General features: G+C 44.6%; 1 protein-coding gene across 1 annotated transcript in view; it reads left to right on the top strand.

Moving 5' to 3' along the window:
* The window catches only part of EYA2 (EYA transcriptional coactivator and phosphatase 2), a 264,389-nt gene that overhangs the window by 68,439 nt on the left and 174,031 nt on the right, over positions 1 to 21,919 (top strand). Inside the window, exon 2 of the mRNA XM_032419638.1 lies at positions 14,429 to 14,547. Within this exon, the coding sequence (XP_032275529.1) occupies positions 14,439 to 14,547 (109 nt within the window). The 5' untranslated portion in view covers positions 14,429 to 14,438. The remainder of the gene's footprint in view (positions 1 to 14,428; positions 14,548 to 21,919) is intronic.

Below are 21,919 nucleotides of genomic sequence, written 5' to 3'. Positions count from 1 at the left end.
ACACACACACTCACGCAGCCCCAATGCTGGTTTCCTGGGTTTGATATGGTGCTGGAGTTATGTAAGAGGGAATCACTTGGGGAAAGTTGAGGGAAGGATACCCAGGACCTCTCTGTACTATGTTTTGCAACTTCTTGTAAATCTGTAATCTCAAAATAAAAAGTTATAAAAAAAAGATCCCGGGGCACCTGGATGGCTCAGTCGGTTAGGCGTCTGCCTTCAGCTCAGGTCATGATCCCAGGGTCCTGGGATCGAGCCTTGCATCGGGCTCCCTGCTCGGCGGAGAGCCTGCTTCTCCCTCTCCCTCTGTGTGCCGCTCTTCCTACTTGTGCTCTCTCTCTATCTCTGTTAAATAAATAAATAAAAATCTTAAAAAAAAAAAAAAGATCCCATGGATAGCAAAACGGGATTACAAAAACAGTGGGCCCTTGTTTTCACATGCTATCAAGAATGAGGGAAGCATTGTAAAACTATCCCATCAACCATTTTTATTCTGCACCAAGTTCATATGATTGAGAATTTATCAAGCATGAGTGAGAGAGCTTGTTCTGGAACTAAGATGCCAGACCCAGGCTGGTTTTCCTTTCTTCTTTTTTTTAAAGATTTTATTTACTTATTTGAGAGAGAGAGAGCAAGAGAGTACAAGCAGCGGGAGGGGCTGAGGGAGAGGGAGAAGCAGGCTCCCCGCTGAACAGGGAGCCTGATGCAGGGCTCGATCCCATGACCCCAAGATCATGACCCAAGCCAAAGGCAGACACTTAACTGACGGAGCCACCCAGCGCCCCTGCTTTTCCTTTCTGACACACGACTCCCTAGAACTTCATCTGCTTGGCTGAACAGTGATGCTGTGGAGGCGGGTTTCTGAAATTGCTTATGTCTTCCTAAAAGAGTTTTGGATAAAAAGCTCTCATTTCAGGAGTAGAAACCTGTGCAAGATGTGAAAACGAGACATGGCCATTGGGAATATAAATTGGATCAACCACTCCGAGGGGCAATTTGCAAACGTCCTTTACAATTTTAAAGCTAGAGCCAGCAATTTTACTTTGGGGTATCACTCCCAGGGAACTGCACGCATAAGCCCCCAAGACTTAAGAAACTTGGGGAGTGGCCAGAATACTGCAGTGTAGACATACCAGGGAATCCTATGCAGCAGGTAACAAGAATAGGCTAGATGTCTGTATTGTGACATTGAATGAACATCAAGCTATTTTATTATTAGAGTAAAAAAAAAAAAGTCCTGGAACAGGAGGCACAGATCAATGACACTGACAAAACAATACTATGTGTTTTTAAGGAAACACGTGGGTGTTTGAGTTTATGACTAGGAGAAGGTCTGCAGTGCCATTCATCCTGTTAGTAACTATGGCTACAGCTGGTGGGAGATCGTGGCCAAAGGCGATTTGAATTTTACCTGAAATTTTAAAAATGTATTTACAAATGTTTTGAGATATTACCTGGTTGTTAAAAATTTCTCTTAAGAGAAGGTCATACAGTTATCTTCTCAGCAGGAGGAGACCCATCTGTGCAACTGTGTGATCGATATCTGGGTCGCCCATTGATGAATTCCCCCTGAGACTGGATACAAAATCCCACTCTAGAATATGGACTTCATGAGAGCAGGGAACTTGTCTGATTCAATGCTGTATCCCCAGTGCCTAGAACAGTTCCTGGCTGTCCAAAAAAATAAGGTGAAAAAAAATTACTGAATGAATAGCCACCTTTCTTTTTTGATACGCAATGTAAATAGAGTCAGTGGATCTAAACCATCAACAGCCTGACTCAATGAATGAACCAGTGGATGGATTTAGCATCTGCTGTGCCCTACTTCATCCTTCTCTCTAGCCTTTGCAAAGGAGACTGACAGCCCCTTGTTCGTCCAGGGAGAGGGGAAGGTATCCTTACACCTGCCCCTACAACTTCTATTAAGTGACACCTTCCCCACTGTAAGGGAGACAGGCTGGGGGAGGCAGATGTGGACAGGAGGGGCAGCTTGTCACCTCACCAGGGCAGCATGTGGGATCTTTCCCTGTGGATGCTGAAATTGGCCACAGTAACAGCAGCCCCCAGATTTCACGGACTGAACTTACAGTTTATTCCTATTCTACTTTTTCCACTGAACACTGAGGATGTGGTGCACATGTACTAGAACGGGGGTCATAGTCCTCCAAGACTCTGCTACTCAGAGGGAGTCTGGGGACCCTCACTGCCACCAGCTCTAGGTAGACACCTCCCAAGGTTCATGTCCAGTAGGAAAGAGCATCTCCTCTCCAACCATCCATCCGGGGCCTCTCACTGGCCCCATTGGCTCATGTGATCCCCATCCCTGAGCCAATCCCTGTAGACTGAGGAGTAGGAGATGCTAATTGCCAGGCTCAAGGCCTATTGGTAGTGTCAGCCCCACCCAAGCCATACAGGCAGAGAGTGGGGGAGATGCCGTTCCCCCAAGGAAATAAAACATACTCTTGCCACAAAACCAGGTCAAAATGCCAGTACCCACACTGCTTCTACCCTGCCCCCACCCTGCCCCCACTCCTCTTCCATGCTGTGGCTCTAGACATTTCCACTTTCTCCTCCTGCTTTCCAATCTCAAAGCAGGACCACCAGATTCATTTTGCAATATATACATGTATCGAATCATCTCATTGTACACCTTAAGCTTACACAGTATGTCAGTTGTATATCAATAAAGCTGGGGAAAAAGCCTAAGAGGGGGACAAGCAGGACTGCCAAGGGCATGACAGCCAGGCAGAGCTTAATAGTAAATAACCGTAGTTCACATACACTTTGTGTTATTGGGGCTGGAGCTTTTGGGCCACTTCTCCCTTCTGGGAGGGACCAGGGGGCAGTAGCATCCAATGTCCACATACTGCTGACCATGTCCTACTGTATGGAGGCCTAATGCTAGGAAGAAGAATAAACCCAGGGTCTCAAACTCAGTGCCTGGAGGGGCCCGACAGGTAATGTAAATGTGTACATCGTCCAGGGTAGTGACAGTGGCCGTGACCAGCAGTGTTTGGCACAAATAGCAGACAATTAATATTGGTTGAATGAATACATTTATTCATATAGCAGTTCATTCATTATTCAAGAAGTATTTATTTTTTTAAGATTTTATTTATTTATTTGAGAGGCAGAGAGAACACAAGTGGGGGAAAGAGGCCAAGGGACAAGCAGACTCCCTGCTGAGCACAGAGCCCCAAGCAGGGCTCCATCCCAGGACCCCGAGATCATGACCCGAGCTGAAGTCAGACACTCAACCGACTGAGCCACCCAGGCACCCCTCCAAGAAATATTTATTAAAGAGCTATCAAAGGCCAGGCCCTGCAGTTTTGGGGAATGTAATGGTGGACAAAATAGAATCCTTGCCAGGGAGTATACAGTCTGGTAAGGAAGACAGATAGAAATTAAATGACATCCGAACACCCACCCAAAAATTGGGTGACTGGTGTATAGAGAGGGACATGACCCTGTGGAGGTGGGTGCAGAGGGATGGGCCCTACTCAAGGAGGGCCTGGGGAAATCATGGTAGCTGAGACCTCTGAAGGGCGAGCAGGAGGGAATGGTGTTCCAGGCAGAGAGAACAGCATGTGCAAAGGCCTCAGGTCAGGAGGGAGCGTGGAATGAGAGAAAGGCCAGCATGCCGGAATGAGACCTCCCTTGCAGGGAGGCCAGATCAAGGCTGTGTTCTAAAGCCTGTCACATTCTGAGAACAATCAGAGGTTATAAGCAAGGATGCGATGAGGAAGGCAGGTTCAGATTTATGTTGTCAGGAGCTCCTGAGGCTGCTGCCCAGAGAACAAACCGGAGGGAGGCTAGAGTGGCCCAACAGAAACGGGCACAGAGGCTGCGGTGGCTGTCCAGGACAGAGATGGTGGTGGCTTGGGCCAGGCGTTGCCCATGGAGGTGGAGAACAGTCAGCGCATTCCGTGGATTTTTCCGAGGTAGACTTAACAACACCTGGTGACGGGTTGGATGTGAGAGCTGGAGGAGAGCGAGGAGGGGGGAACAGTCCTGGGCTTCTGGTGTGAGCAACTGCCCCCCCCACCAGATGGGGGAGGCTGGGGCAGAGCCAAGTTTGTGATTAGCAGATGTACTTTGAATGAAATGAAATGGGGGTGGTGGAGGCAGCCAGAAACCTCCAGGTTTGGGCCACAGCTGTTGTCTATCCAGAAGCTTGTGATTGCTGTTAGCAGGTTTGGATTTCTAAGCCCTTGAAAGATGCTGGGAACTGGCCGTCTCTGAAGTCCCCTTGGCTGATTGGCCATCTGTCCTCTCCATCCAGCGGGGCTGGGCCACTGTTCTCAGCCAGGGTAGCCAGGGCACTCGGGGGGTGTGGAAAGGTGAGCCACCCACCCGCCTGGGACCCTCCATCTGCTTTTGATCCTTCATAGCCTTTGAAGTCCCCCCTACCCCCCACCCTCCAGCTGTCATCTCTTGGGCTCTTCCAGCAGCCCCATGCTCCCCCAGTGCTTCTCAGTCCCCGGGGACAGGGGTGGTGACAAGGGTAACAAATGGTGCAAGCCCCTGGCAGCAGCAGGCCAAAGAGAAGGCCAGAGGGCGGGGGCTTTTGAATGCCTCTTTCTTCCCACTCCTCTTGGTCTGGTTCTGCAGCAGCAGGGGTATCGGTGTTTTGCAACAATGCAACAGGGGGGAAATTGTTTTTGTAAATGAATCCCATGCCTTTGCTTCCTTTCCCTGCCTTCATGAAAGAGAAGCTAAGTCTTTCTCCTCCCCTCCAGACTCTGTTAAGATTGTCTGATTTCTCTCTTCCCCTCCCCTGCAAAGAGAATAAGCTGTTATCCTATTTCAGGTAATTGTGAGCAGGGGAGAAGGGAGAGAATGTGAGTGAGGGCAGCCTCCCCACAAACTGCAAGAGAATTCAACTCTGCCCATCAAACTACAATAGGAACCAGTGGTTTCTAGGTGATCCTTATGACAGTTCCTAGTATCTCCCCGGAATGAAACTAATTGTGTCTTTTGTCTGTGTGAATGCATTCTCTAACTTAATCTGCACATAATCTGCTGGGGAAGGTACTATTATTTTCTCCATCCTTATGGATAAGGTTCAGAGAAGTTACATAACTCGCCCAAGGTCATACAACTGATAAGACGCATAGCTGGAATTTGAACCCATGTAGCACATGACAAAGCCAGAGCTCTGACCAGGTGGCTTAGTGGATATTGGCGCTGGATCAGCCCTGGGTTCAATTTTTGACCCAGTTTTACTTGTAAGCTGTGGTTAAGAGCACAGACCTATCCCTGATGAACATAGATGCAGAAATTCTCAACAAAATATTAGCAAATCGAATCATTCATCACAAAATGATACAAAAGTATCATTCATCACGATCAATTAGGATTTAATCTAGGAATACAGGGGTGATTCAGTTTTCACTAATCAATCAATGTGATATATTGAGGAAGGATAAAAACCAGATAATCATCTTGATAGATGCAGAGAAAGCATTTGGCAAAATTCAACATCCACTCATGATAAAAACTCAAAAAAGCACGTTTCGAGGGAACATACCTCAAAATAATAAGGGCTATATATGAAAAACCCACAGCTAACATCATATTCAGTGGTAAAATACTGAAAGCTTTTCCTCCAAGATCAGGAACAAGACAGGGATGTCCACTATCACCACTTTTATTCAACATTGTACTGGAAGTCCTAGCCATAGCAATCACACAAGAAAAAGAAATGAAAAGAAGATAGGGAAGAAGTGAAACTGTCACTTTTGCAGATGACATGAGACTGTGCATAGAAAACCCTGAAGACTCCACAAAAACACTATTAGAACTCAGGTGAATTCGGTAAAGTTGCAGGATACAAAATTAATATGCAGAAATCTGCTGTGTTTCAATACACTAATAACAAAGTAGCAGAAAGAAAATTTTTAAAAACAGTCCCATTTATAATTGCACTAAAGGGATTCAGATACCTAGGAATAAATTTAACCAAGGAAGTAAAAGACCTATACTCTAAAAACGATAAAACATTGATGAAAGAAACTGAAGATGATACAAATGGAAAGATACACCATACTCATGGACTGGAAGAATTAATATTGTTAAAATGTTCATACTACCCAAAGCAATCTATAGATTCAATGAGATATCACCTCACACCAGTCCGAGTGACTAGTATCAAAAAGACAAGAAATAACAAGTATTGGCAAGGACACAGAGAAAAGGAAACCCTCCTGCCCTGTTGGTGGGAATGTAAGTTGGTGCAACCACTGTGGAAAACAGTATGGCGGTTCCTCAAAAAATTAAATAGTAATACCATATGATCTAGATATTCCACTAGTGGATATTTACCCAAAGAAAATGAAAACACTAATTTGAAAAGGTATATGCACTACTATGTTTATTGCAGCATTATTAACAATAGCCAATATATGGAAGCAATCCAAGTGCCCATCAATAGATGAATGGATAATGATGTGAGATACATATATAGATACACACACACACACACACACACACACACACACACTCTCAATGGAATATTACTTGGCCATAAAAAGGAATGAAATCTTCCCATTCTTGCAATGGGTGGACCTAGAAGGTATTATACTAAGTAAAATAAGATACAGAAAGACAACATACGATTTCATTTATACATAAAATCTAAAAGACAAAACAAAAAACAAAACAAACAGACTCTTAAATACAGAGTGATTAAATACAATGTGATTGCCGGGGGTGGGGAGGTGGGTAGGGGAATGGGCAGATTAGGTAAATGGGATTAAGCGGTATAAACTTGCAATTATAAAATAAATAAGTCACGGAAGTGAAAAGTACAGCATAGGGAATATAGCCAATAATATTGTAATAACATTGTATGGTGACAAATGGTGACTACACTTATCCAAGTGAGCACTGAGTAATGTAAAGAACTGTCACATCACCATGTTGTATACCTGAAACTAATATGACATTGTACGTCAACTGTACTTCAATAATTAATTAATTAATTAAAAAAATACACCACAGACCTTAGAGCCAGACCACCTGGTTGTGAATCCTGGTTCTACCACTAACTAGAAGGTCACTTTCTGAACCTCAGTCTCTTCATCTCTACCCACCTCATAGGATTAAACAAGCCAATATATGCAAAGAGCTCTTGGCCCCAGACTAAATGCTCTTCAAGTGTTCATTATTTTTATTTCTATTATCTGTAAAATGAGCACTATAATTAGGACCAGGTTAAGACCTTCAGAGGCCTCAAAACACCAGAGAGATCAACCTCCCTCCTCTGCTGCCCCATGTAATTCAATAATAAAACAATATGACCCATAAAACCCAAATCCGAAACTCAGTGTGCTGAAATTTTACTTCTTTTCAGATCCTCATGGCAGAACAGGGTGAGTTCACCAAACAGGAATGAGTCATGTTTCCTTGGTGCTTACGCTGTGCCCAGACCTAAACCTGTGTTTAGTTGACCTGTTGGGAAATAGAGGGCGGACTATTATATCTCCCAGGGTAGTTGAGAGAATTTGAAGGACGTGATGTCAAAGTGATGGGGGAAATTGCCTGGCATGGAATGGGTGCTTGGGAAGTGGGAGCTATGATTAGAATTTTTGGAAGGGTTTTTCTCACTGAACTGCTCACACTGCTATACTTTGTGGTTAATAGTTTGCTTCTGCAAGATAGCAGTACCCGTAAGCTCTAGCTGGCAATAGGAAAGAACCATTGTCAGGGTCCTGTTTACTTTGTGAGAACTAACATTTCTATTGCTTTAGCTTTGTTAGTGATACTTACTTATTTTCTCCAAAGGAGGATGTGTTTGAATTGCTGTTGGTATGTTTGAAGTTGGATCTTGAATTCCTAACAAAATTCTAGACTCTTTATTCCTTTTTAGAGTCAATTGCATGCAAATTAGTTTTGGGAAGGGCAAACTTCCTAATCGTTATATCTTCATTCTTTTATCATTACAGTATGTTCTTCTAAATCTGTAGTAGTGGTTTTTATTTTCGTGTCTATTTGAAATTATGTCAGCTTTCTTTTATTTGGTGTTTGCATCATGTGGATTTTTACAATTTTTTGCTGTGAGTCTTTGTCTTTATATTTAAAAGGGATATCTTGTAATAAGCATGCAGTTAGTTTTTCAATCCAGTCTTGTAATATTTATCTTTTAGTGGGAGTATTTATTCTGTAAGGTAAATGGACATTAAATGTTTACATTTAATGTAATTATTGATAAATTTGAATTTAAATCTATTATTTTTTTTCTATTTGTTCCATCTCTTCTTTGTTTCTTTTTCTCTAATTTCTTGCTTTCTTTTGGATTAATGAAGTATTTTCATTGTTCCATTTTCTCCTCTATTAACTTGTTGGTATACATTTTTTATTATTCTCTTAAGTAGTTACTCTAAAGGTTAGAGCATGCATCCTTATAAATTTTAAAGTTTGCTATAAATTAGTACTTGTACCACTTCCAGGAAAATGCAATGTCCTTAGAACATGTAAACTTCATTTTTCCCCCTCTTATTTATATATTTATCCTTTTATGTTGTTCTCCATCCTTTGCCAAATTTTCATGTTTCCAAAGCATTCTTTTGTAGTGCAAATGTACTGGTGAAAAATAATCTTAATTCTGGTTTGTTTCATTTTTGTCTTCATTTTTGAAGGGTTTTTTGCTGGCATAGAATTCTGGGTTAGCAGATGAAATTCCATTGCTTTTTGGTTTCCATCATACTTGCAGAGAAGTCTTATTATTCCTTCTTTAAAGATAATTTGTATTTCCTTTTTATTTTATTTTAGAGAGAGAGAGAGAGAGAGAGCGAGTGAGAAAGCACATGAGCAGGGGGAGAGGGAGAAGCAGGCTCCCCACTGAGCAGGGAGCCCAACATGGGGCTCAATCCTAGGACCCTGAGATCATGACCTGAGCTGAAGGCAGATGCTTAACTGACTGAGCCACCCAGGTGCCCCGATAATTTGTCTTTTATTCACCCTGTGGCTGCTTTTAAGATAATACATTCTCACATGTGTATAGTTTGATTATGATATGCTCAGGAGTGTTTTTCTCTGTATTTATTTTTCTTCTGATTTGCAGAACTTTGCTGATTGCATTGGCTTGATGTCTTTATCAGTCTTGGAAGATTTTCTGTCAGTTTCTTGTTAAATATTGTTTCTGATTTGTTTTCTCTTTTCTTTCCTTCTGTGGCCCCTGTTACATGTATGCGGGACCTTTTCTCCATGTCCCATATATTTTTATGCTTTTTTTGAACCTATTTTCCTTTCCAACCTTCTTTCTGAGATTTGTCTGCTGACTTATCGTCCAGTTCATTATGCCTTTCTTTTGCTACATCAAATCTGTAGTTCAACTGCTCTGTTGAGCTCTGAATTTCAATTATTGTATTTTTCAGTTTTAGAATTTTCATTTTTTAAAAAATATTCTAGTTCTATAGTAGTATTCTCCAATTAAATCTATTTTCTTGATCATATTATCAAGGTAGTTGGGGAGTCCGTGTTTGATAACTCCAATATCTGAATCTTATTATGGGTTTGGTTTTTTGTCTTAGTTTTTGATCATTTGGTCTTGTCTCCTTGCATGCCTGGTAATTTTTATTAAAAGCTGAACACTGTGTATGAAAAATTGTGGAAACTCTGGAAGGTAGTACCTTCCCCAAAAGAAAAGTTTCTTTTCTTCTGCCAGGTGGTGATACTAGAGGTAAATCACTTTGAACCAATAAGGGATAATTGGATGACAAATCAGGATCCATTTGGTTTGCCCAGACTCTAAGGGAGTGACATTTCAAAGGTCTCAGTTAAAAGCCTGGTGTGTTTACCAAGGATTCTCATCCTTGACGGACCATGAACTCCAATTTTCACCTCCCTAGTACTGGGAGATTGCCAAAAGCTCTGCTTCATTTCTTGTCTTCTTAGCTACCTCCCTGTGTTTGGCTTCTCTCACTCCCACCCAACCCAGTATCACCAAACTCCTCAAAGGTTATAATTGTCAGCAATGTCAGGCTCACTCCGCTGTGGTTCTCATAGCTCTAGGATCTCTGCTTCTTGGGTTCTAGCTGCCTTAGTAGCCCTGAACTCCAGTTTTTGTCTCCCCAGCCCAATGACATTGGGTAAACCCTAAGCTGTTCTTTTATCTTCTGTGCTTAAAAATTGGCAGATGTTTTGAGGGGCAAAGTGACAAAAGTCAGACTTAACTCAGTCCATGTCTCATCTCTCTGGGATCCTGGGCCCTCAAGCCCTCCCTTGGATGCTGTCTGATACCTTAAAACAATGTTTTATAGCTTTTATTTTGTATTGTGATAGTGAGATTGAACCAAAATTACAAACTATCCCATCATAGCTGGAAGGTGAACTCAGTTGAAGAGTTTACTACATACTAGGAAAAATGGCTTATTTTTATTTTCTCCAATATTGGAGAAAAATGCAACTCTAAGCCATATTAAAAGGAAGATTCCAGATGAATTAAAGACTTAAGCATGAACGTTAAAATTCTAAGTGAATATGAAAATATAAACAAATTAAAATATGGACACATTTTAATATCCTAGGGTTAGGGAAATAATTTTACACCTAGAAAAAAAAATACTGGGCAAATATATTAGAAATTTTTTGATCTCCAAAACACCATAAATAAAGAAAATGAATGGAAACTTAAGGAAAGAAATTTGCAGCATCTAAAACCAGCAATGAACACTCCAGCAAATCAGCAAGAAAAGACAAAAAGAAAACCCAATAAAAAGGCAAAGATAAAAGATATAAATAGACAGTTCCCAGAAACTCACATGTCCCACAGTTATGTGACTGTGTGCTTAAACTCACTAGTAATCATGGAAATACAAAGTAAAACAAGTATGATATCACTTTCCACCCATCCCCTGACAAAAATTAGAAAGCTGGAGGGACGCCTGGGTGGCTCAGTCAGTTAAGCGGCTGCCTTCGGCTCAGGTCATGATCCCAGGGTCCTGGGATCGAGCCCCGCATCGGGCTCCCCGCTGAGCGGGGAGCCTGCTTCTCCCTCTCCCACTCTCCCTACTTGTGTTCCCTCTCTCGCTGTCTCTCTGTCAAATAAATAAATAAAATCTTTTAAAAAAATTAAAAAAAAAATTAGAAAGCTGGAAATGCCAAATGTTAGCAAGAATTTATGAAACTAGAACACTTGCGCACTTTTTTTTTTTTAAGTAGGCTCCATGCACAGTGTGGAGCCCCGTGCAGGGCTTGAACTCATGACCCTGAGATCAAGACTTGAGCCAAGACCAAGAGTTGGACGCTTAACCAGCTGAGCCACTCAGGTGCCTCTGATTTATATACTCCTGACGGGAATCTAAATTAGCACAGGAATTAGTGAGGAACTGTCTACTAGTAGTCGGTCAAGTTCAATTCACATATACCCAATGACAGAAATCATCCTTGTATATATATACGTTTAAGAATGTGTGTGTATATAAACACACATATATAGATACACATTATATATATATCTGTGTGTGTGTGTGTGTATATGTATATATATATATATATGGTTTTTTTTTTAATGAAGATGTTCGTTGTAGCATTTTTTATAGTAGCCAAGAGATGAAGGCTTCCTGGATGTTTATCACTAGGGCAATACATAAATACAATAGAGTAAATACACAGTATGGAATTCTAACTATAAGCTAGATGCCTATTCAGCAATATGTACACATTATAAAATCATAGTGCTGAGTGGGAAGAAAAAGCCTAAAAACAGGACAAGATCTCATGCACAGCACTATTCATGTAAATTAAAACACAAGTCACACATAAAACAATCCAGCATCATTTTATAAGGGGACATATTTACATATTTAATACATTAGAGTCATCGTCTAAGATGGGGTGGAAAAATGAGAATAAATGGGAACTTTTAAAAATTTTGTTTGAAGAAGCTAATCGCTCAATTATGGATTTCCTCCTTCCCTCCCTCCCTTCCATCTTTTTTTTCCTCCCACCCTTCTGCAGATGGTAACAGGATGACAGAATGAACAAGATTCCGTGTCAGGTGTTGTGGGGGAAATAAAGGTGATTTCCATGTTGGCTTGGCCTTCAAGGATGTTAGGCAAAAGTCTACAGTGAACACACCGAAAGCTTTAGTTAGCAGTACTCTGTCCCAGAGTTAGAACTCACAAGCCCCTTCCTGCTCTGAGCTCCTGAGGATGACAGCAGCTCTTGGTAAAATAAATAAGCAATGCGACCGAGACCAGAAGTCACAGTGCTCCTTCTTTCCCCGTCAGGCAAATGTTTCCCAGCTAACATAAAGACATAAACACTAGGAGCTTACTTGTGTGGAATTCTCTCATCAGATTAAAAAGTGTATATAAAGTACTTCCTATGTGTAAGTCCTAGAATAAGAGATTTCTTTGTTGTTGTTTTTTTTAATTATTAAGTGTTTCGGGCCCACAAAGATGTGCGGTAGCCACATCACAGTGGTATGCCCACCACCCTGTTTCCAACTAAAACAGGAGCTGGCAAACTTTTTCTGCCGATTACTAAATATGTTCAGCTTTGCGGGTCTCTGTCACACCTACTCTACTCAGAAGGTGCAGTGTGAACATAGCCCCAGACGATCCAGTCAACCAACGAGCAGGACTGTGTTTGGAGAACACTTTGCTTATGGACACTGCAGTTTTCACATGTCATCAGAAGTTATCCTCCTTTTGGTTGGTTTCCAACCATTTAAAAATGTGAAAGCCAGGGCGCCTGGGTGGCTCAGTCGGTGAAGTATCCGGCTCTTGATTTCAGATCAGGTCACGATCTCAGGGTGGTGGGATCAAGCTTCGTGTTGGGTTCAGCACTGGGTGTGGAGCCTGCTTGAGATTCTGTCTCTCCCTCTCCCTCTGCTCCCCTTCTCTAAAATAAAATAATAAACAATAAAAATGTGAAAGCCATTCTTAGCTCACGGGTAACACGAAAAGATGGGCTGGATTTGGATGGGCCACAGTGGATGTCAACCCCTGAACCAAACGTTACAAACTCAGTTGAAGCTCCCAGGGTACCACTTCCCAAAGTGCCTTCCCCCTACCATCCCCAGAGTCAGCCATTCTCTGAAATTTGTGTTTCATCCTATACATACTATCATCTGTGTATTGCATGTGTGTGTATCCTTAAACAGTATATAGTATTGATTTGTATGCTTTGCACTTCATAGAAATGATACCATACTTTGGGTACCCTTCCGCCTCTTTGCGCAGGACTTTGTCCGTCCTGCTCTGTGTGGAGCCCCAGCTTAGTCTTTTTCACTCCTGTATGATATTCCACCACGTGTACACACCACCTGCAATTATTCTTTCTCTGGGAATGCATGGGCATTTAGGTTGCTGCCCACAAAGACCTTTCCTTACAGCTACCACCTGTTTTCATCCTTACTGTGATTTTTCCAGGGAGGTACTTTGATAACCCCATTGTCCAGATGAGCAAGGTTTTCACTTAGAGCAGTTTGGTAGCTTTCTCAAGATAGTGAGGAGCGAAACTGAAATTTGAATCCATGACCTTTGCACGATGGAATCTGAGTTTATAATCACTTTGCCATCGGTCGGTATGTTTTGTTTTATTAAAGTAATGATAACAGATCCTCCCAACGATGACCTTGCAATACTGATGTGCTTAGCCTTTCTCTGAGGACACCTTGAATCAGTGCCAAACATTACTGGTTGTAGCTTAGCCCTTTGGAAACCACCAGGTATGGTATTATGCACATGAACCAGAAACCTCACTTCCTAACCATGGTGGGGAGGAATTTAGGAGGAGTAAGTACTGGCATGGTGCAAGGACTGAACAGGTTTCAATAAAAAATGAGAAAGACTCAGGAGACTTGTCCCACACTTTCCCGGCCCCCCATAACATTTTACCAACATCGTGAGTAATTCAGGAGCTAGCGTTTCCTTCCTTGGTGGGGACCAAGGTGATGGGCTGTGGAGTCTGGCCGCCAAGAGGGACTTGTTAAATATTACGGATGCCTTCCGAGCCTCTGTCTGTCTGTCCAACTAACACCATGTCCGTTTTTCCCTCGAAACTGCAGTCAACCGCCTCTGCTCCCTAAGCCTCTGCTTTTGGGGATCCAAACCCAAACTCTCCCTCCCCACCTGTCTCTCCCTTCCTCTGCTGGGAAGCCTCCCTAGCTCACTCCAGCTCATTCAGATGCCATTTAAAAGAGACCAGAATATAATTTTTCTAATGGCAAAATACCGTATGAAGGAGGGGAAAGTTTTAATCAAGTGGGTGTATTCTCCGGAGGGGAGCAAGTACTTCATTTTAATTCCTCATTTCCCTTTGATGAAAAGTTTAGTGAATTTTTATTATGTAGAATTTATAAGACGGCTGGGTTTAGGTAATCAGCTTTAATATTTATACTCTTAGGGAAAGAAATAGGAATCATTAGTAAGCATGCATAATTAATGAATAAATTATATTTCCCTTTGTTTTCTTTCAGGTACAAGGAAATGCTAGAACTGGTGATCTCACCCAGCCTCACTGGAAACAGCGATTGTCCGGGTAAACCGAAGCTTAACCTTGCTGACGCCGATGTCTGGACTCTGAGTGACATAGAAGGTAGGCCTCCCGGCGTGAGTTTTGGTGGACCTGTGGTGGTCCCGCTCGCCCCGCGGAATTTAGTTAAGGGACTGACAGCCTTCGACACGTGTCCTTTCGCAAGTACCGTCATTAGGACAGTTTCTCCTCTCGCCATTGGGATTGTTGCCTCTGGACCAGAACTTGGGCGTGCGTTGCTAACAGTTCTGTCTGGTCATTAGAGAGGCAAGTGTGCTCGTTCGTGTTCTGAACTTCCTGTGCCGAGAAATGCTGACACCTCCGCAGATGAGACGCAGTGTCTGTCGGGTGTGTTCCAGGGCCCAGCCCTGGGTGTGTCCCGCAGGGTCGCGGCTCCGGCTCCGAGTCTGTCCCCCAGCGCTGTCCCGCCATCACGCATCCAGGCAGGCGTCTTGTTTACGAAGGTTTGACGCTGGGACAAGAACTCATCTGCCTTTTGCTTTCAGGTTGGGTTAGAGTCAAGGAAGCAGAGGAGAGTTGAGCTGTTTAAAAAATTATTGGCAAACGATGCAGCTGAACTAGTTTTCACTAGAACAATTCCAGCTATTGTTTGCTCTGTTTGGGATCTGTCAGCCTTCCTGGGAGAGCTGGGAGTTAGCAGAAGGCATTAAGCTATTATGTTTAACCATTGGGCTTAACCCTTTATGTGGCCAGCTTTGGGATTTGCCGCTGGTGTCCTAGGACCTCGGGCTGTCTTTCCTTCACTGTCTGTGACTGATGCCAGCTCAAGGGACACAAATGCTACCTAACTGTCGTGGAGAACCAGAGACTTGTGTCTAGTCAAATACAGCATCGCAAGGAATTTGCTTTTCAGCAACTCCAGGCTACTGGGAATAATTCTTGCTGTCACCAGGACAATGACATTTCCCTTGCATGCTGCTAATGAAGCTGGGACAAGCCCACTCAAAGTACCACCAAGAGGGTCTGGGCTCTCCCACCAAACCACATGCTAGAGAACACACCCTCATTCTTCTGGGCATTTTGGAGTGTCCGTGTAAACCACCCTGGGCTCTGTGAGACTTGGAGACGATTTATTAAGCCCTGTTCAAAAGCAGTCATTCTCTTCTTTCTGAGTAGAGGCACTATTCAACCTAGGGCTTCATTTCAGAGCCAGGAGAGCTAGGAGGAAGAGGAGGCTGCCGGGTGAGGAAGATCCAAGTCTGAATCCCAGCCCCACTGCTTCCCAGCCAAATGGCCTCCGGCAAATTGTTTCACCTTTCTGAGCCTCCATTTTCTCACCTGTCAAATGGGGGCATAGGCACGACCCACTTCAGAGGATGTTTGTTGCTGCCTGGCACACCATGGACGTGTGGTACCGTGGTTAAACGTAGTATTGCACGGTCATTCTCCGCTGAGTCCAATCACCGCGGGGAGGGTAGAACCAGGGTTGCCAACTAGCAGCTCACAGCCAAGTCTGGGCCTCATGAATGCCTTTGTTTGCTTTACACTGTAATAAAATAAAAATAAAAGTAAACTTGTAAAAATCGGGAGCGCTCACATAAAAATCTGGATTTCTAGGTGCTCTTAAAATGCCGAACGCCTTGGAGACGCGGGGCCCACATTCCCACCTGGCTGCCACTAGTGGGAGCTGAGGAGCAGCTGTCCCTGAGATGAGTCCCGGCCGCTTCCTTTGTCCTTAATTTTCGTGAGCACATACTTTGCGCCAGGCACCGTGGAAAGCAGTGTGACTGCAGATTAACCCTCCTACTCTCTGTCACCGACAGAGCAAACACGCGGCGGCTGGCTGTGTGCCGGGCATGGTTGTACAAACTCACTGAATCCCCACAGCCCCCGGTACTGGGGACTGTTGTTAACCTTCGTGTTACCAGTGAGGGAACTGAGGCACAGAGAGGTCAAGAGATCATGAGGTCACTTGATCGAGATAACACAGTTCAGTGACAGCCAGAATTTGAACTTAGGCAGTCTAACTCTGAAATCTCTTCTCCTAATCAGTACACTATAATGTTTCTCATTGAGTTATTACACCCTTATTAGGCTATGAGCCCATCTTACAGATATGTAAGTTGAGGCACAGGGGGATTAAATATTAAGTAAGCAGCCTAAAGACACACAACTAGTGGCAGGAATCAAACCCGGGTGCTCAGGCTTGAGTCCCTACTTCTAAATTTTAGACTCACTTTCTGCCAAGCCCTTAAGAGTCCTCAGACCCCAGATATTTGTCCCCCACAGTGGTGGACATCTCTCTTCTGTCCACACCCTTTCTGCTGCCCTGGCAGCCAGAGCCAGTAGGGTCAGGTTACACACACATACACACACACACACACACGCACGCACGCACACACACACTTCTTTCTCTTGAGATGGGCGGTGAGTTCCTGGGCTCTGCAGGGAACATTCCGCCCTAGCTGTGGCCTCTAGTGCCGGATTCGTCAGCTGCCCTTCCAGCCTGAGCCCTTCTGTGACCCTTCTGTGACAGAGTCATTATTGACTGACTGCAGGGGTCTAGATCTGCCCCAGGGGGGCAGGAGCAAGGGGGCCTCCATTCAGGGGGTTCTGGAGGGAATGTGAAATCCAGAAATACCACGGTGGTTCCCACTGCATTCGTGCTGTCTCTTACCACCTGGGGGCCCCTGGTCTGGTCACCCAGACTCTTTGAAGTTTATTTGCCTCATCTGTTAAAGGGGAGTATTGTTCCACTGACCTCCCTGAGTTGATTATAAGGATAAAATATTGTTAAAACATGGAGAGAGGACTTAGCGTTTCTTAAAAAGTATAGAATAAGATCTAATTTCCTTACCCTTGGCCACCAGGCTCACCTGTCTGTCCCCGCCAGCCTCTCAAACTCAGCTCGTCCCCATCCCTTTGCTCAGTAGACCTAGCCTCAGCCTTGTTTCTTTCGTTGTAACTCAGAAACATGATGCTGCCCTTGGGGTCTTGGCACATGCTGTTCCCTTGGCCTGAACCAGTCTCCCCCATCTGTGGGACCATCCCTCAGCCTTCAGTGCTCATCAGAAAGGTCTTTTCCTATCAGAAGTAATGGTTCATTCACTCATGCAACAGGTGTTTTTTCAGCCGCGTGCCCGGCATTGTTTTAAAGGGGCATACTAAAGCCCCTGCCTTCCTGGAGCCTACTTTAGGGGGCCGGCTGGCCAGAGGCTGATGATAACAGGAAATAAGCAAAACACAGAGCATGTCAGGCAGTGATAACATGCTATGGGGAGGGGGCAGGGGGGAAGCAGGAAAGGAGGATAGGGAATGCAAGGGTGTGGGGATGTCCCTGGGAAGGTAACACTTGAGTAAAGACCTTAAGGAGATGAGGGAGGGCGTCCATGTCGATGCAGAAGAAGGGCCTCATACGCAGAGGAAACAAGTGTAAAGGCTCTGGGACAGCAGCGGAGTCCCCAGAGCACCTGAGGAGCAGTAAGGAGGCTATCGTGGCTGGAGCCCAGGGAGCCAGGGGCCGTGGGGGGAGGAGCTCAGACCTCGCCAGACCTTGAGAGCCACGGGAAGGACATTGGATCCTACCCTGAGTGAGATGGGAGCTATGGGAGGGTTTGGAGCAGAAGAGGAGACCTCTGATCTGTGTATTAACAGGACCCCTCGGGCCATTTGTGAGAACGACTGGGGGTGGGGATCGAATGGGAGCCCACAGACCATCGAGGGAGGCGTTACCGTAGCCCAGGAGAGAGGCGCCGGTGCCCTGGACTGGGGCAGGGAGAAGGGGCAGATTCTGGACCAGATTCGAGGGTAGAGCCGACAGAACACCCACCCACACCGTTCTCTGTCCTGTTTTCTTTTCATCATCCTAGTCTCTATCAGAAGGTACATGTTTGTTCACCTGTTGTTTATTGGGCTCCCGGCCTGAATGTCGGTTCTCAGAAGGCAGACTTTACCTCAGTTACCCGTGTATCCCCTCTGCTGAGACAGTGTGTGACACCACGTTGGTGCTTCAGAAGTCCTCCGAATGAGTGAGGACAGAAGACGGAGCCTTCCCTGTGACTGTGCGCGTGCCCCTCTTGCGGCCTCCCATGCTTTCACTCCTCACAGCCCTTGCTGCCCCGGACCCCTGCCTGAGCGCCCTTCCTTTTCCTCTGTTTCTCCGTGACACATCGGTTTCTGCTCACCAGCTAACACATGAACACACAGCCCTTACAAAGTCTCGAAACATTGGCCACATCTATCCAAGCTCAGTCTCTCCTCCCTTCCCTGGAAGTAACCACTGTAGCCTGTTTTGTGTGCATCTTAAGACCTGTTTGTAAGAATCACATTTGTACCAACATTTACTTATGTGACTTAGGTGTGTATATTTTTATATATTTAAACATGTATGTTTACAATAGAAATTACAGTATCGCTGGAAAAAAAATCTGAAACACAAAACTGTCACATACTATGTATTTGCTATAACTTGTTCTGCTCACTCAGGACACATGAAGTAATGATATAATAATATACCAAAGAATGACAGTGCCCCAGTTCATGAAGCCATCCCCCCGTGGAAGAACATGAGGTCATCTGTACAGACATGCTACCAGGGTGGGGTCATGCAAGCTACTGTTTGAACACGTGCCCTCTTTCTCTAGGGAAGATGCTGAGAGGTGAAGGGCAGCGTCACAGGGCTCCCTTCCCTGTCCTTTCTGCCTTACAGACTCCCCCTCATCAGTGCTGCTTCTGCCTCATAGCAAAACCTCCCGAGCCCCTCCAGAGGGTTGGTAGTTTCTCGTGTATTCCTTCATTTCTGCAGCCATGTGGTCAGCAGGTTGTTTGATGAGCCTACTGCGCACAAGGTGCTGGGAACCCCCCTGCTGCCTGCCTTCAGGGCCTCTGCAGGTCACTCTGCTCCCAGAGGCACTTTTTGCATCATCCCATGGTCACTGCACCCTACATCCTACAGGGTTTGGGCTCAGCCAGGCTGCGTGTGTATCCCAGCTCTGCCATTTGCTCCCTGGATGAACTTGACCAAATTCCTGTTCTCTGTGAGCCTGTGTCCTCATCTGGATAATGAAGATACGTTGGCTGCATGTGTGTTCGGTAAATTGTTCCAGAATGCCTGCTGTGAGCCCGTGCCTCGTGTGGGTGGTGGGGATATAATGGTGAACGAGACAGACGAGTCCCCCTCCCAGAGCTTCTGTTGTAGTGGAAGAGACAGGTACTGAATTTTTAAACAAATATGGGATTTCAGATGGTGGTGATTTTTATGAGGAAGTAGAGCAGGGATGAGATAGAGTGACCTGCAGGCGGGCCAGTGGTTAGAAGGGCTTTAGCGCGATTATGCTAAAGCCTGGCAGGGTGCTTAGAAAACACTCGGTAGAGGTTAGCTCTGTGTCTCTCCCTCTTTAATGTGCATAGACTCAGCCGGGGACTTTGTTACATTTCAGATTCTGATCCAGCCTAAGAGTCTGCATTTCTAACAAGCTCCCAGGAGATGCTGATACTCTGGTTCACCAGCCACTCTGAGGAACAAGGGGCTAGCTTGGTGTTTCTCAGATTCTCTTGTGCATCAAAATCACTTTGCAAGTTTTATTAGCATGCAGATGGCAGGGCCTCACTCCTAGATTGCTGATTCAGTAAAGGTTTGGTCTGGGGCCCAAGAATTTGCATTTCTAACAAGTTCCAGGTAATGTCGATGCTGTTGGCCCAAGGACCACGCTTTGAGAACAAGGCTTCTGCACTGGTTTTAAACCTGGCTGCACACCAGAATCTCCTGGGAAGTTTAAAAAAAAAGTTTAAGGCTCATGTCCAGATCCTACCCCCAGAGAATCTGATTTAATTGGTCAGAAGTATGACCCAAGCAATGGGATTTTTCTAAAGCCCTCCAGATGAGTTTATTGTGTACCCAGGATTGAAAACAGTTGTTCTAGATGGTGAATTCCTCCAGGACAAGGATAGTTTTTTATTCCTATATATGTATTCAAATTCTTGTTCCTGATTAGCACACAACTCAGTCTGTGACTCATGGTAGATCCTTAAAAATTATTTATGGGTGGATAGGTAGATAAATGGATGGAAGGGTAGAGGATGGATGGATGGATGGATGGAGGATGGATACGTGGATGGAGGATGGATGGGTGGAGGATGGATGGATAGATGGATAGATGGATGGATAGAGGATGGATGGTTGGGTGGAGGATGGATGTGAATCAGTGGAGGGTGGATGTATGGATGGGTGAAGGATTGTGGATGGATGGAGGATGGATATGGATGGGTGGAGGATAGATGGTGGGTGGATGGATGGATCAAGGATGGGAGGATGGATGGATGAGTGGAGGATAGATGTGTGGATGAGTGGGTAGATGGATGGATGGGTGGGTGGATGAATACAGAGTGGTCTTGAGGAATCACAGATCACTTTAGGCTGATACTAGTTTTGAATCCTTAGTAAAGTTTCCTTAATTTCCCTCTGCCTTATTTCCATATCTGTAAAATACAGATAATAACTTCCTCCTTGGGTTGTTATGGACAGTGATAGAGATAAGTCTCACGCAGTCCTTAGCACAGTGCCTGGCTTATAGAAACCACTTGAGAAATAGTAGCTATCATTCATTACTATTCAAGGGAAAATTGGATTTGAATTATATCCCGTCTTCTGGAAGGAAAGGAAAAAATGTTACAGAACTAAGAAAGCAAAACCTATTCAAAATACAAAATACACACACACAAAAAAAATGCGGATATATTTTGCAGAAGCCAAAGCTATCATGTCATTAAGGGTTTCCTCTGAGAGGCGAGGCCGTGCCCACGGGGCAAGTTGGGCTGTCTTCTCTCGGACCTCCCACACCTCCTCTGCCCTGGGCATGATAGAGTCTGATTTCCCGTTCCTGTCTCATGGGTTCCAGCCTGGAGCTGGCACGTTTTGATTCATCTCATCCAAGCCAGGTGGAGCTGCCCAGACCTCTGCCCGAGTCCTCACCTGGGGAGATGCAGATCAGCTTCACCTCTCCCACCCTTCAGCCTTTCCCAGCTGGCTTCCTGGAGGCCCTAGCGCCCAGAACAACCTCTACCTGAATAGGACAGAAATCCCACTCTGGGGGTATTGGTGTAGTGTGAAGGAAATTGCCAATTCCCTCTTTATGAGAAAGGGCACTGATGATTATTCATTATCGAACGCCTTCCCTGCATGAAGAGCTCTCACCCCTGGAGGTGTCTCCGGGACTCCCCATCTTCTCCAGTCACTCTCTCTGGTATGTTGGTCCCACCTCTCCTGTTGCTTGCTTACTGATTTTTCTTTAAAACAATTCCCTTTCATTACATTCATTTTAAAAGGATGACTTAACACCAGTTCCAGAAATGAAAAGTTATGCCTTTGACAGTCTTGCTGTGGTTCTAATATACATTCAGATAAATAGGTGATGATTTAAATAGAAGAGCAGTGTATTTAGGTGTCTTTTCAAATCCTCATACTCTGGGATATGCT

This window comes from Phoca vitulina, unplaced genomic scaffold, assembly GCF_004348235.1.
Source record: "Phoca vitulina isolate PV1807 unplaced genomic scaffold, GSC_HSeal_1.0 scaffold22, whole genome shotgun sequence".
Lineage (NCBI taxonomy): Eukaryota > Metazoa > Chordata > Mammalia > Carnivora > Phocidae > Phoca > Phoca vitulina.
This window is presented reverse-complemented; position numbering and strand designations above follow the sequence as displayed.